General features: G+C 46.8%; 1 protein-coding gene across 1 annotated transcript in view; it reads right to left on the bottom strand.

The window, feature by feature from the left end:
- Nucleotides 1-8,830, bottom strand: part of LOC123188652 (calcium-dependent lipid-binding protein) — a 37,149-nt gene extending 28,319 nt beyond the window's left edge. Inside the window, exons 1-8 of the mRNA XM_044600865.1 lie at nt 8,459-8,830; nt 8,214-8,315; nt 6,514-6,564; nt 5,632-5,752; nt 1,900-2,018; nt 1,714-1,812; nt 913-993; nt 749-831 (exon numbers count right to left, since the gene is read on the bottom strand). Coding sequence (XP_044456800.1) covers nt 749-831; nt 913-993; nt 1,714-1,812; nt 1,900-2,018; nt 5,632-5,752; nt 6,514-6,564; nt 8,214-8,315; nt 8,459-8,563 — 761 coding nt within the window. The 5' untranslated portion in view covers nt 8,564-8,830. The remainder of the gene's footprint in view (nt 1-748; nt 832-912; nt 994-1,713; nt 1,813-1,899; nt 2,019-5,631; nt 5,753-6,513; nt 6,565-8,213; nt 8,316-8,458) is intronic.
- Nucleotides 8,831-12,513: the final 3,683 nt, after the last annotated feature.

Raw genomic sequence — 12,513 nt, 5'->3', positions numbered from 1 at the left:
AGTGTTTGGTAGAAAGAATTCTCAGAAATGGCATACGGTTACAAAGGAGAGGGCTGGCTTAAGAAGCTCAGCTGGCAAGGGAGGAAAGTAAATAGTGACGACAAGGTGAAACGATACAGTAAAGGTAAATAACGATTCGGTAGATGCGAGCAGGGCGAGCCATCGGATCTTATCGCGTTCTTCAATCCTAGCCGTCCACTTGCTGAAGATTAGAACACCCAGAACTGAATGTCTTGCAGCCTGACACCCTCCGCCCCCCTTCAACTGTGAGGCTTAACCCGGAAGCTGCCTCTGGAGGCGGCAAGGAGAGGAGATGAGGAGGGGGCGGCGGCTGCCATCTAGGGTTTGCCCCCCAGCCCCAGGTCACCTGGAGGGGAGGGGGGGGGGGAGGGGGGCTAATAGCTGGAAGCTAATATATCAAATATTTCTACAGTTCCACATCCCAGGCTATTGTCTCATCTTTGTCCTAAGATCCCTCCCTCATTCAGAGGTACAGGGGTCTCTGTCTGGCTCACCTCTGTCTTATCTTTCTCCAACCATGGTTCATAACAGAACTAAGGTTCATACGAGACATACCACTGCAAAACTACCTGCCTATAAATATGTCACCTCCCACTGCAAAGCAGTTAGTTTTACACAACCTTGCAGTCGCAATTTCATCCACATGATTTTCCAGTGGCACACACACAGTGTAGCTGGGGAGCAGGGATCCATTGACCTTCGCAGCAGTGAAATGAAGAAAACTCACCTTGTGTCAACATTGACGCCAAGTGGAACAACAAGCCTGTGTGGCCACTGGAGCATGTCATTGACAATTGAATTGACAGTATCCTAATTGAACGAAGAAGAATCAGCTCTAACATAATCTGTTAGTAGAATCTCAATGTTCAAAAAAAATTCAAATCATCTTACATCAATCATATCAGAAAGTCCTGGAATAGCAGTCAGACTACCCCCAACAGCCTTCAATGTGTACTGTATTTTAGGCTCTGGCTGAAGCACAAAGAAACCCAATAAACGATTATACAGGAAATGCGCATCTTTGATAATGCAAAAGGTTCCACGCATCAGGAATGCCATTTATAACTTTTCTTGTGAAATGTTGTCGACACAAATATTACATCTAAAAACCTTTCAACTATAGCAGGAGCTTCATAGCATGAATCTTCGTTACCAAATTGTCTCATGGAAATGCCACCAGGATCAACACATCAGACTGGTGGTACCAAAGTTGCCATATAAAAAAACTGGCAGTGTCTAAACTGCTACCATGATATACTGCAAGAAATAGGTTCTCTTTGTGGGTTAAATGTTTTTTTACCAGGGTGGGTCAAATGTTAAAGCCTTCCCAGGTTAAACTATGTTTTGGATCCATTCTGAGGTAAGCACTGGGACTATTGCTGCAGGGGAAACAAACTACTACCAATAAGTGCAAGGAAATGAAGCAAATAAATCTTCTCCAAGAAATTCCAATTTTATGTCATCTTAATTACGAAGCAGTCCACAGTTAATAAAAGAGTAGACACTCTGCTTTTGTTGTCCAGTGTGTAAGTTGAAAACTCATCTCAGTTAACATTATACTCTTTTTCTTCCTATCTTCAATTCAAAATCAGATGTTCTCTTGTGTGAAGCTACGAATAAAAATATACTGAAGAAATTGCCAGTTTTTGTATATTTTTCTCATACAAAAACTGCTTAGTAGTAGATACATGCCTCTGCGAGGAGAGCAACGACAACAGCAGAGATGCAGGGAATCTCTTCTGATAGTTGAAATACGACACGAACAACGGTAAAGACCTGGAGATCCTTGAGCTGAGAGATGGTTCACAAAAAAGTATAATTAATAAGAACTCACTCCTACAAGGTTAACCACAGTAAAGACAGAGAAACAGTCAAAACCTGAATAGGCAGTGATGCAACTCGAGCATCAACAGCAAGGATTATGCTTGGATCACCACCCCAACGGAAATCTATATCCATTATGATTTGGCCTGGCTGAAGATTTTGGATACGGATGCCTTCACAAAAAATAACAACGCATGATATCTTTCAGTCATACTCCCTCCATTCCACAATGTAGTGCTTCCTCTATCCACGTGTTTCAACTTTGACCGTAAATTTAACTACCAAGACCGATTGCGGCGGGAGCAAAAATTATATCAGTGAATTCGTTTTCGAAAGAAGTTTTCAATTATATAATTTTTTCTCCTGCCGCAGTTGGTCTCGTTGGTTAAATTTATGGTCAAAGTTGAACCTCGGGAAGCGCGGGCGCACTATATTTTGGAATGGAGGGAGTACTTATTTAGTACAGAAGCAACGAGATTAAAATTTAGCTTAGTGTGGTATGAGTAAACGTGGAACGTGAACTCATATAAATATAAACATGAAAGAAAAATAAGGTCATTAACATCACAACTGGCCGGAATCAGAGTAATAATCTCAACTGAAGAACAACTAAAAATTGCATCCCAAATGCACCAGTATCTCATACCAAGGTTTCTTAACATGGTCCCTCTTACATCCTCATTTCACATGAGAGGCAAGAGTATATAATAGATCTGAGCCGTTGCTTCCATTAAGTAGTGGGTCTGAGTAACTCTTACCTTCTTACCTCCCATGTGAAAAGAGGAGGTAAGAGGGACCATGTTAAAATTGCTTTTACCGAGGTAACATTTTTCTTTGCTGACCATAAGTTAAAACGGGTGGAACAGCATTCTTGATTCAGGGCCTAGCGCAGCAAGTATGAAGGAAGGGGGGGGGGGGGGGATGTTTGTTACTGAATAGGGGACAAGCATCTATCTTGCCAAGAGTGAACTCAAGAGATTGTAGAGAGGTTTGAGGTAAGAAATGCGGTTGGTATATTTTATGAGTTTAATCATTTGAGGCAAAGAGGAAGCCTACAAGAGTACAAGTTGCGCAGAATTGCCTGAATTGCAGGCTGCCTTCTTGAGGTGCAAACCTTATTACGACGACTGTTAAGTTATATACCATGCATAGATGTTAGGCAATCTCTCACCTTACCTCTCTAGCCCATTCTGTTAATATTCGGTTGTTCTGATTGACTATTCTTGCCTTGCAAGGCACCTTGTACAAGCTATACAAACATACGAGAACTGGACGCCCCAAATCCCTTCTCCTTTGCATGGTATCGGCCACAGACTGATCCTACCTCCAGCTATGCCTCTCCCAATCCAATCTCCGATGACCACCATAAACACCTCAGACGACTCAGTATGCATGTAGAAACCGTTTCGTTTGGGTGGATCTCATGCCGCCGCAGCACCCCGACTCGCTAGTGGATCTCACGCCGCCGCAGCCTAGCCTCCCCCATTCCCTTTGGTTCCTCGCCGCCGCCAGAGACTGGTGCCAGAGGCAAGCCCGGGCGCAGCCAAGGAAGGTGGCGATGGGGAGCATGTTGTGCGCTCGGGGGTAGGCTCCTGGATCAATTGGGGCACTGCTTGGCTCGGCGGGTGGTGTCTGATCTAGATCAGGACACCTCCATTCCTTCCCCTGCTCTCCGGTGTGATTCGTATGGATCTGGGTCGCAACACTTGCCGGTCCTCGATGCGAATGTTGCTGGATGTGGGGATGAGAAATCCCTCACCAGCACTGGTCAGCCGCGACGGCAGCCACACCCAAGGGCGCTGTTTTTCCTCCATGGAGACGTTCGTCAGTTCTGCTACTACCTCCATCCCATCATTTGTCTCTCAGATGAAAGCCCTAACTGCGGCGGGCAAGGACGGCGCCTTCGGAGTCGTTCCCTTCTTGAAGGCGCCGCCTTGGGAGATAGGTTGCTCGTGGACACCATTGGGTTGGCATTGGTGGCGATCTGGATCAGGAGGTTGTGCGGTGTGGCATCTACCGCGTCAGTGACGCGGTCTCGGCGGCCTGGCGCAGCGGGGTCTCGATGATGGGCGTGTGTTGATGGACGCGCGCAGGGTCGTGGCATTGTTTGGTGTCGTGGTGGCGTCGACGGCGGTTGGGCCTGGCAAGGTTAATGCATTGATCTCTCTAGAAATTGGGATGGCAGAAGATGGAGCGTGCGCATACGGTGCATGCTGAGGGTCTGCTAGAACGGTTGGTGATCTCTGCTCGCCGTGGGGCGGCTTGGTGGGGCCACCGGATTAGATGGTGCATGGTAATGGCACATCATCAAACTAGTAGGTGTAGCGACTCTGCTAGAACGGTTGGTGATCTCTGCTCGCCGTGGGGCGGCTTGGTGGGGCCACCGGATTAGATGGTGTGTGGTAAGGGCACATCATCAAACTAGTACGTGTAGCGACTTTGATCCCCAGGAAGGTGGTTTTGGGTTGATCCATGTATTTATTTTGTCAAACTATGTTGAATAATACAATAAAGATGGATGTGTGCGTTGCTCGATGCAGAGGCTGGGGGTTATCCTCCTTTTCAAAAACAAAAACCATGAACACCTCATTTACCATGGGTGTGCTGTCCTCGCCCGCCCGGCTCTACGCAACGACCGCGGCACTCTCCTCCGCCATGGTCCCGGCTACATCGTCGGCCTCACTCGCCGTCAATGTCCCCGACATCCTCTACCTCGAGGCCTCCACTTCTCGAAGTGGAGCATGCTCATCAACGTCCTTTTCGGCAAGTACGAGCTCACCAGTCATGTCTATGATGACACCCTGGCTGCCGAACTTCTCCAAGGTTGTATGGCCCCATCATCAAGGATGTCTTCGACATCATCATGGTGGAGAACCAACCGCCCATGAGGCATAGACGCTCACCCACGCCTTCTAAGTCGGGGCGGAGTTGTGTGTTCTCACCCAAGGCAATCTCACCATCACCGCCTAGTGTCATCTCCTTAAGTCGTTCTATGGAACACTTCTAGACGTCAGGCAACCCATGACCGACCAGACGCTCGTGCAAGACTACCTATGTGGCCTCAACTCACGCTTTGCTGACATCTCGACCCTTGTCACCGTTTAGGTTCCCTTCCCTACCTTCATGCAAACCAGGTCGCTCCTCCTGCTATGAGAGACACAGCTCCTCCACACCGGCTAGTCGGCACCACAAACAGCTCTCTACGCCAACTATGAGTATGGCGCCATTAGCGACTACAACAGCAACCAGAACTCCAGCACCGAAACCACCTTAAGAAAAAGACTACCTTAAGAAAAAGACTGACAACGACAACTTATGTGGCAACGGTGGTGACCGCACCCCAGCAGCAGCAGCCGATGCAACACCGACTCGCGCATCTCCCCGGTGGGCGTTAGCCCCTAGCTCAACGATTGAGGTCGGCACAACCTCCCAAGGTATGTACACTGAGCCGTTCAGCTGACAGTCGTAGATAAGCTCACTTCCTTTTCTCCTTTCTCCCCTCATGATCTCATCTCCTCTAATCCTCCCCTCCAGATGGATCCTTCTACTCAACCTACCAACCTAAGGGCACAATTGTGGAGCCATGTTATAGTTATAGAGAAATCAGTTGTTGTTCCTAGCTTCTATACACTTTTTTGGAGAAAAAAGAAAATAGTAAAACATATCCCCGTATTGGTGCTTTTCCAAAATGGTGAATTTACGTATCAGTATCAGCCCGATATTGATACACATATCTGTATCAGTGCATTCTAGATACTAGAGAATCCAAAAAACAAAAAATGAGACCTTCGATCTTTGGCGAGACATTTCCAAGAGAGAATTTGTTGAACTTCAGAGATTTTATTCCTGGAGGTCGATAATCATCTAGCAGGGGTTCAACAGATTCCTTAACAACTGCAGTTGCAGCCTAAACCAAAAGAGAAATATAGTTAGTACTTAGTAGTACACACATGGCATATAGACATTACTGTAGAATAAAAAACAGAAAAAAAAAACCTTAGGTGCACAGGAATACGGGGTTGTATTAAAACAAAGAATACAACCATTCGTCTTGATCAACACATTCATGCTATTTACCAGTGGCCAGAAGGAAACGGCTTAGGACACCATTTCACTTTGTGGAAACTATAAATAATTTGAAGTATATTATTTTGACATAGTATCCATACATACAAATATGATAATTGGTGTGACCAGCACCAAAGTTGAATCTCCAAACAACATTTAATAGGCTCTTAATAGCATAGAAGGTGCTATGTTCATGACCGTGATCATCAAGTCTAGGATGCAAAGATTGAATAAAGAAGGGATACTCCAAATGCCAAAATCATTTTGTTACACTCAGTAAATCTTCGCGGTGCAGCAACAAAAGTGAGAGAAAATTTCAAGCTGTTTTGTGCTAGTAATAGGAAGTTAACAACATAATCAACATAACCAAAAAGAATATCAAACATACCCCATGAAATGCCAGGACTGGAATGCACAGAAAATTAAAGAACAACCAGTCTGTAGTTCAACAGCTTGCTGAAACAACATACACTAAGGGACCGAAATTGCTATAAAGGGACACCACATGTCCGTTACTAGCAAGCAGGATTTTCCAATTGGCAAAGTATTTTATCATTTACGTTACTCTAAATTTTCTTAAGAGCCAAAAGAAAATCTTACTTGTGAAACAAAAGGCCAAAGTTTGCTGAGATGCTTGTTCAGCCATTTCACCTGTGGGGACAGAAAATGTAGGCAGAATATCCATTGATCATGTTGAGAAATGAAGTAAGCATGAACAGTTTCTCATAAACTAGCTGCGCGTACAAAATTTACTTAGCAGAAGATGATAGAAGCTCCACCTCACAGAAATGTCCTCGTCTTTAGGCAAATACAAACCAACAATTCTTGAGCTTTAAAATATTACCCCTTCATGTAATTACTGCATGTTAGCCTATCATGGTATATTACTTTATTAAAAATCTTTCTATTTGGGCATCATTGAGTGAGTCAGTGAGACGATCTAGCTGTCGATCCAGATACGTTTGATGTAAGATCCTTACGTTCCTTCTTTTTCTCCTCTTCTTGAGTTCCATCAAGAGATTTGATCATGTTCACTAGACGGATTTATTAGTGCCCTCATGGAGGCAGTAGCAAGGTCGGTTGTAGGCATGGAGGCAGTAGCAAGGTCGGTTGTAGGCATGGAGGCAGTAGCAAGGTCGGTTGTAGGCATGGAGGCAGTAGCAAGGTCGGTTGTAGGCATGGAGGCACAGCGCACCATCAGCCATGGGCGGCAAGTGATGATGGCCTAAGAAAGGAGTGGATATTAGAGTGGGCAGGGCAGCACTGGCATGTGTAGGCATTGTACGAGACGTGGTATGGTAGTGCAAGGAGGTGGTGCGGTGCGGTCAAGGTTTTTGTGCCGCGGAGTCACGTCGAGTCACGATGCCTCCAGCTTAGTGATTAGCCTGATCTTGTCAGTGATTAGTCACCATTAATCGCCTGGTCACAACCTTTTGCTGCACCGGCTCGGCGATTAGTCGGCATCTAGTGGGCGAGTAAAAAAGCTTGGGTGTGCACTCAGTCCCAGGTGGTGGGAGAGTTCTATGCAAATGCACAGAAGAGAAAGGGGGAGTGGTGAGGTGGTAGGAGGAGGATGCCTCGGGGGGAGAAGATGGGCAAGGGATTGAAGAGGACTCGGAAGAGAAGGAGATCCAAAGATGCGGAAGAAGTTGAATTTGACAGGGCGCCCAAACCTTCAGTGATTCAGACATCTGACACCTTTTTCGAAAAGGAGATTGAAACTCCGGCCTCTGGATCAATGTGATACTCCCTCTGATTTGAAAAGTCAAACTTTGACCAAGTTTATAGAGAAAACTATTTGTATCTACAGTACAAAATACATAAAATATGGAACTACATGTTATGATGAATCTAATGATATATGTTTGGCATTCCATATTTGTGAGGTTTGACTTTCAAAACATCTGTATGCGCACGTTATGGAATGGAGGGAGTACATAATATCTAACAGGCTTCAATAGTAATTCATCGAGGTCATCAAACAAGAAAATCGTACCAGACCTGCCTAGGTCCACCTACACTTGCATCTCGAGATGCCTACATGTACATATAACTTAAGTGAAGAAAAAAACTTTCCAAGACAGACATTCCAAGTACTACAGTCTACCACTCGTGAATCCAGTGGACAAGTCCGTGAATTCTAGTTTCTCTTGTATGTAGTCCCTCTGTAAAGAAATATAAGAGTGTTTAGATCACCAAAATAGTGATCTAAATGCTCTTATATTTCTTTACGGAGGGAGTAGTTAACAAACACACGACTAAAATCGCACTAAAGACAAATCAGTTGAACTAGTGCTAACCTGCTCATACTGTGGGAAGGATATCCACTCGGGGAAATTGTCGCCGCAGAGCTTCTTGAGGTCCTCCCTGCCAAGAGACCCAAGGACCTTGATATCCGCAGCCTGTAAATGTTCGCTTCACAAATAAATGAAAAGTCGCAACCGCAAAACGAGCTTCGCAGTACGCCTAGCAGTAACCGCGAGCAATCCAACTGGAGTGGCAAGAGGATTGAAGATGGCGCTGGCGCGCGTGAGACCGGCCGAACCTTGGCGACGCGCTTCCTGCTGCGCCGCTGCATCACGCGGCTCCACCCGGCCATGATCACGACGCCGACCACCAACCCCATCACCACCCCCGAGATGAACCCCATCGTCGAAGACACCTGAGAGACTTGGCCGCTCGCCCGCCGCCGGCTACCTCCTCTTCACCTGTGCTCTAGATTCGATCGAGGAATCGGGGTTTACGAGGGGTGGGGCGGGGGTGGGAGGTAATTGCGGCCGTCGGTGGTTGCTAATTAAGGATTATACGCTCGGAGTAGCGGTGAAATGAGTCAACTTGTTGGAGAGGAAATGGATCGGTTTGATTAGGACAAACGGCAACTATCGCACGGAGTGACGAGGGCCGGTCCGCCGGAGCGGAATCCGAGGCTGCCTTCGCCCCTTTATGGATTCCGCTGTCACCCAGCAGAATCTGAATCAAAGGACAAAGCCAGTAGAATCCGATTTCAAAAATCCATTATCAAAATCTGAACCAAAAACAGAAGCAGCCTAGGACGTGCTTTCCCAAATCTGATTTCGCTGCGGGCCAAAATCTGAAAAAAAAAACTGTATCAGTTGGTTTGCTTTTAGAAATCCACAGCCGAACCAAACAGGGCCAATTATTTCCTATGACTACTCATAGTGGGAGTAAGAGCAACTCCAATGGGGCGACCCATTTCGTCCGCCCGCGTTCGTTTGGATCGACGCGGACAAAAGTGGCGGCCCAACGCGTCGACCCAAACTCAAATCGTGTCCCCCTGGTGTCCGCGTCGACCCATTTCCGGCCCAAAATTGCGCTTGGTATGTGTCGGCGCGGACGCGAAGTGGACACGCCGCGCGTCTCCTCGCCGTCTGTCGCATCCCCACTTGGCGGTCACCCAACCGCCACCGGTAATGCACATCACTTAAGCCTTGCAAGCATTGCAACTAATGAGTTAGTTGCAGGATGATGTATTACAGAACGAGTAAAGAGACTTGCCGGTAACGAGATTGAACTAGGTATTGAGATACCGACGATCGAATCTCGGGCAAGTAACATACCGATGACAAAGGGAACAACGTGTGTTGTTATGCGGTCTGACCGATAAAGATCTTCATAGAATATGTAGGAACCAATATGAGCATCCAGGTTCCGATATTGGTTATTGACCGGAGACGTGTCTCGGTCATGTCTACATAGTTCTCGAACCCGTCGGGTCTGCACGCTTAACGCTACGATGACAGTTATATTATGAGTTTTATGTTTGGATGTACCGAAGGTTGTTCGGAGTCCCGGATATGATCACAGACATGACGAGGAGTCTTAAAATGGTCGAGACATGAATATTGATATATTGGAAGCCTATGTTTGAATATCGGAAGTGCTCCGGGTGAAATCGGGATTTTACCGGAGTACCGGGAGGTTACCGAAACCCCCGGGGGCTTAATGGGCCTTAGTGGAAAAGGGGGGAAGCCCAGGAAGTGTGGGGCGCGCCCCCCCAAGGCCCAAACCGAATTGGTTTAGGGCAAGGGGGCCGGCCCCCCTCTTTCCTTCTTCCCCCCTCCCAAGTCCTAATCCAACTAGGAAAGGGGAGGGAGTCCTACTCCCAGTGGGAGTAGGACTCCTCCTGGCGCGTTGATGTCTACTACACAACCTTCTTTTTGTAGACGTTGTTGGGCCTGCAAGTGCACAGGTTTGTAGGACAGTAGCAAATTTCCCTCAAGTGGATGACCTAAGGTTTATCAATCCGCGAGAGGCGTAGGAGGAAGATGGTCTCTCTCAAACAACCCTGCAACCAAATAACAAAAAGTCTCTTGTGTCCCCAACACACCCAATACAACGGTAAATTGCATAGGTGCACTAGTTCGGCGAAGAGATGGTGATACAAGTGCAATATGGATGGTAGATATGGGTTTTTGTAATCTGAAAATATAAAAACAGCAAGGTAGCGAGCGGTAAAAGTGAGCGTAAACGGTATTGCAATGATAGGAAACAAGGCCTAGGGTTCATACTTTCACTAGTGTAAGTTCTCTCAACAATAATAACATAGATAGATCATATGACAAGCCCTCAACATGCGACAAAGAGTCACTCCAAAGCCACTAATAGCGGAGAACAAACATAGAGATTATGGTCGGGTACGAAACCACCACAAAGCTATTCTTTCGGATCAATCTATAAAAGAGTTCGTACTAGAATAACACCTTAAGATACAAATCAACCAAAACCCTAATGTCACCTAGATACTCCATTGTCACCTCAAGTATCCGTGGGCATGATTATACGATATGCATCACACAATCTCAGATTTATCCAACCAACATAAAAGTACTTCAAAGAGTGCCCCAAAGTTTCTACCGGAGAATCAAGAACGTGTGCCAACCCCTATGCATAGGTTCCCAATGTCACGAAACCCGCAAGTTGATCACCAAGACATACATCAAGTGTTCTCATAAAGACTTAATCCGATAAGATAACTTCAAAGGAAAAACTCAATTCACCACAAGAGAGTAGGGGGGGAGAAACATCATAAGATCCAACTACAATAGCAAAGCTCGGGATACATCAAGATCGTGCCATAGAGGGAACACGAGAGAGAACACGAGAGAGAGAGATCAAACACATAGCTACTGGTACATACCCTTAGCCCCGAGGGTGAACTACTCCCTCCTCGTCATGGATAGCGCCGGGATGATGAAGATGGCCACCGGAGATGGATCCCCCCTCCGCAGGGTACCGGAAAGGGGTCCCGATTGGTTTTTCGTGGCTCTGGAGGCTTGCGGCGGCGGAACTCCCGATCTAGGTTATGTTCTGAAAGTTTTAGGGTGCGTAGGTATATATGGGTGAAAGGAGTACGTCGGTGGAGCTACGGGGGCCCCACGAGGCAGGGGGCCGCGCCCCCCACCCTCGTGAGCACCTCCCGTATCTTCTGATGTGGAGTCCAAGTCCATCAGGTGGGTTTCCTTCCAAAAATAACTTCTCCAGTTGATTTCGTTCCGTTTTGACTCCGTCTGATATTCCTTTTCCTCGAAATACTGAAATAGGCATAAAACAGCAAATCTGGGCTGGGCCTCCGGTTAATAGGTTAGTCCCAAAAATAATATAAAAGTGGAAAATAAAGCCCAATATAGTCCAAAAAAGTAGATAAAGTAGCATGGAGCAATCAAAAATTATAGATACGTTGGAGACGTATCACGCGCCTATGCCCTGGCCGGCCGCACCCCTCCCCTTGCTCCTTTATATACAGGGGCAGGGGGCACCCTAGAGACACACCATTAGATCTTTGTGATCGTTCCTTAGCCGTGTGCGGTGCCCCCTTCCACCATATTCCACCTTGGTCATATCATAGCGGTGCTTTAGGCAAAGCCCTGTGTCGATAAAACATCATCACCGTCATCACGCCATCGTGCTGACGAAACTCTCCCTCAACACTCGGCTGGATTGGAGCTCGAGGGACGTCACCAGGTTGAACGTGTGCTGAACTCGGAGGTGTTGTGCGTTCGGTACTTGATCGGTCGGATCGTGAAGACGTACGACTACATCAACCGCGTTGTGCTAACGCTTCCGCTTTCGGTCTACGAGGGTACGTGGACAACACTCTCCCCTCTCGTTGCTATGCATCACCATGATCTTGCGTGTGCGTAGGAAATTTTTGAAATTACTACGTTCCCCAACAGTGGCATCCGAGCCAGGTTTTATGCGTAGATGTCATATGCACGAGTAGAACACAAGTGAGTTGTGGGTGATATAAGTCATACTGCTTTCCAGCATGTCACACTTTGGTTCGGCGGTATTGTTGGATGAAGCGGTCCGGACCGACATTACGCGTACGCTTACGCGAGACTGGTTTTACCGCCATGCTATGCACACAGGTGACTAGCGGGTGTCAGTTTCTCCAACTTTAGTTGAACCGAGTGTGGCTACGCCCGGTCCTTGAGAAGGTTAAAACAGCACTAACTTGACAAACTATCGTTGTGGTTTTTGATGCGTAGGTAAGAACAGTTCTTGCTCAGCCCGTAGCAGCCACGTAAAACTTGCAACAATAAAGTAGAGGACGTCTAACTTGTTTTTGCAGGGCATGTT

Source organism: Triticum aestivum, chromosome 2A, assembly GCF_018294505.1.
Source record: "Triticum aestivum cultivar Chinese Spring chromosome 2A, IWGSC CS RefSeq v2.1, whole genome shotgun sequence".
In the NCBI taxonomy this organism is placed as follows: domain Eukaryota; kingdom Viridiplantae; phylum Streptophyta; class Magnoliopsida; order Poales; family Poaceae; genus Triticum; species Triticum aestivum.
This window is presented reverse-complemented; position numbering and strand designations above follow the sequence as displayed.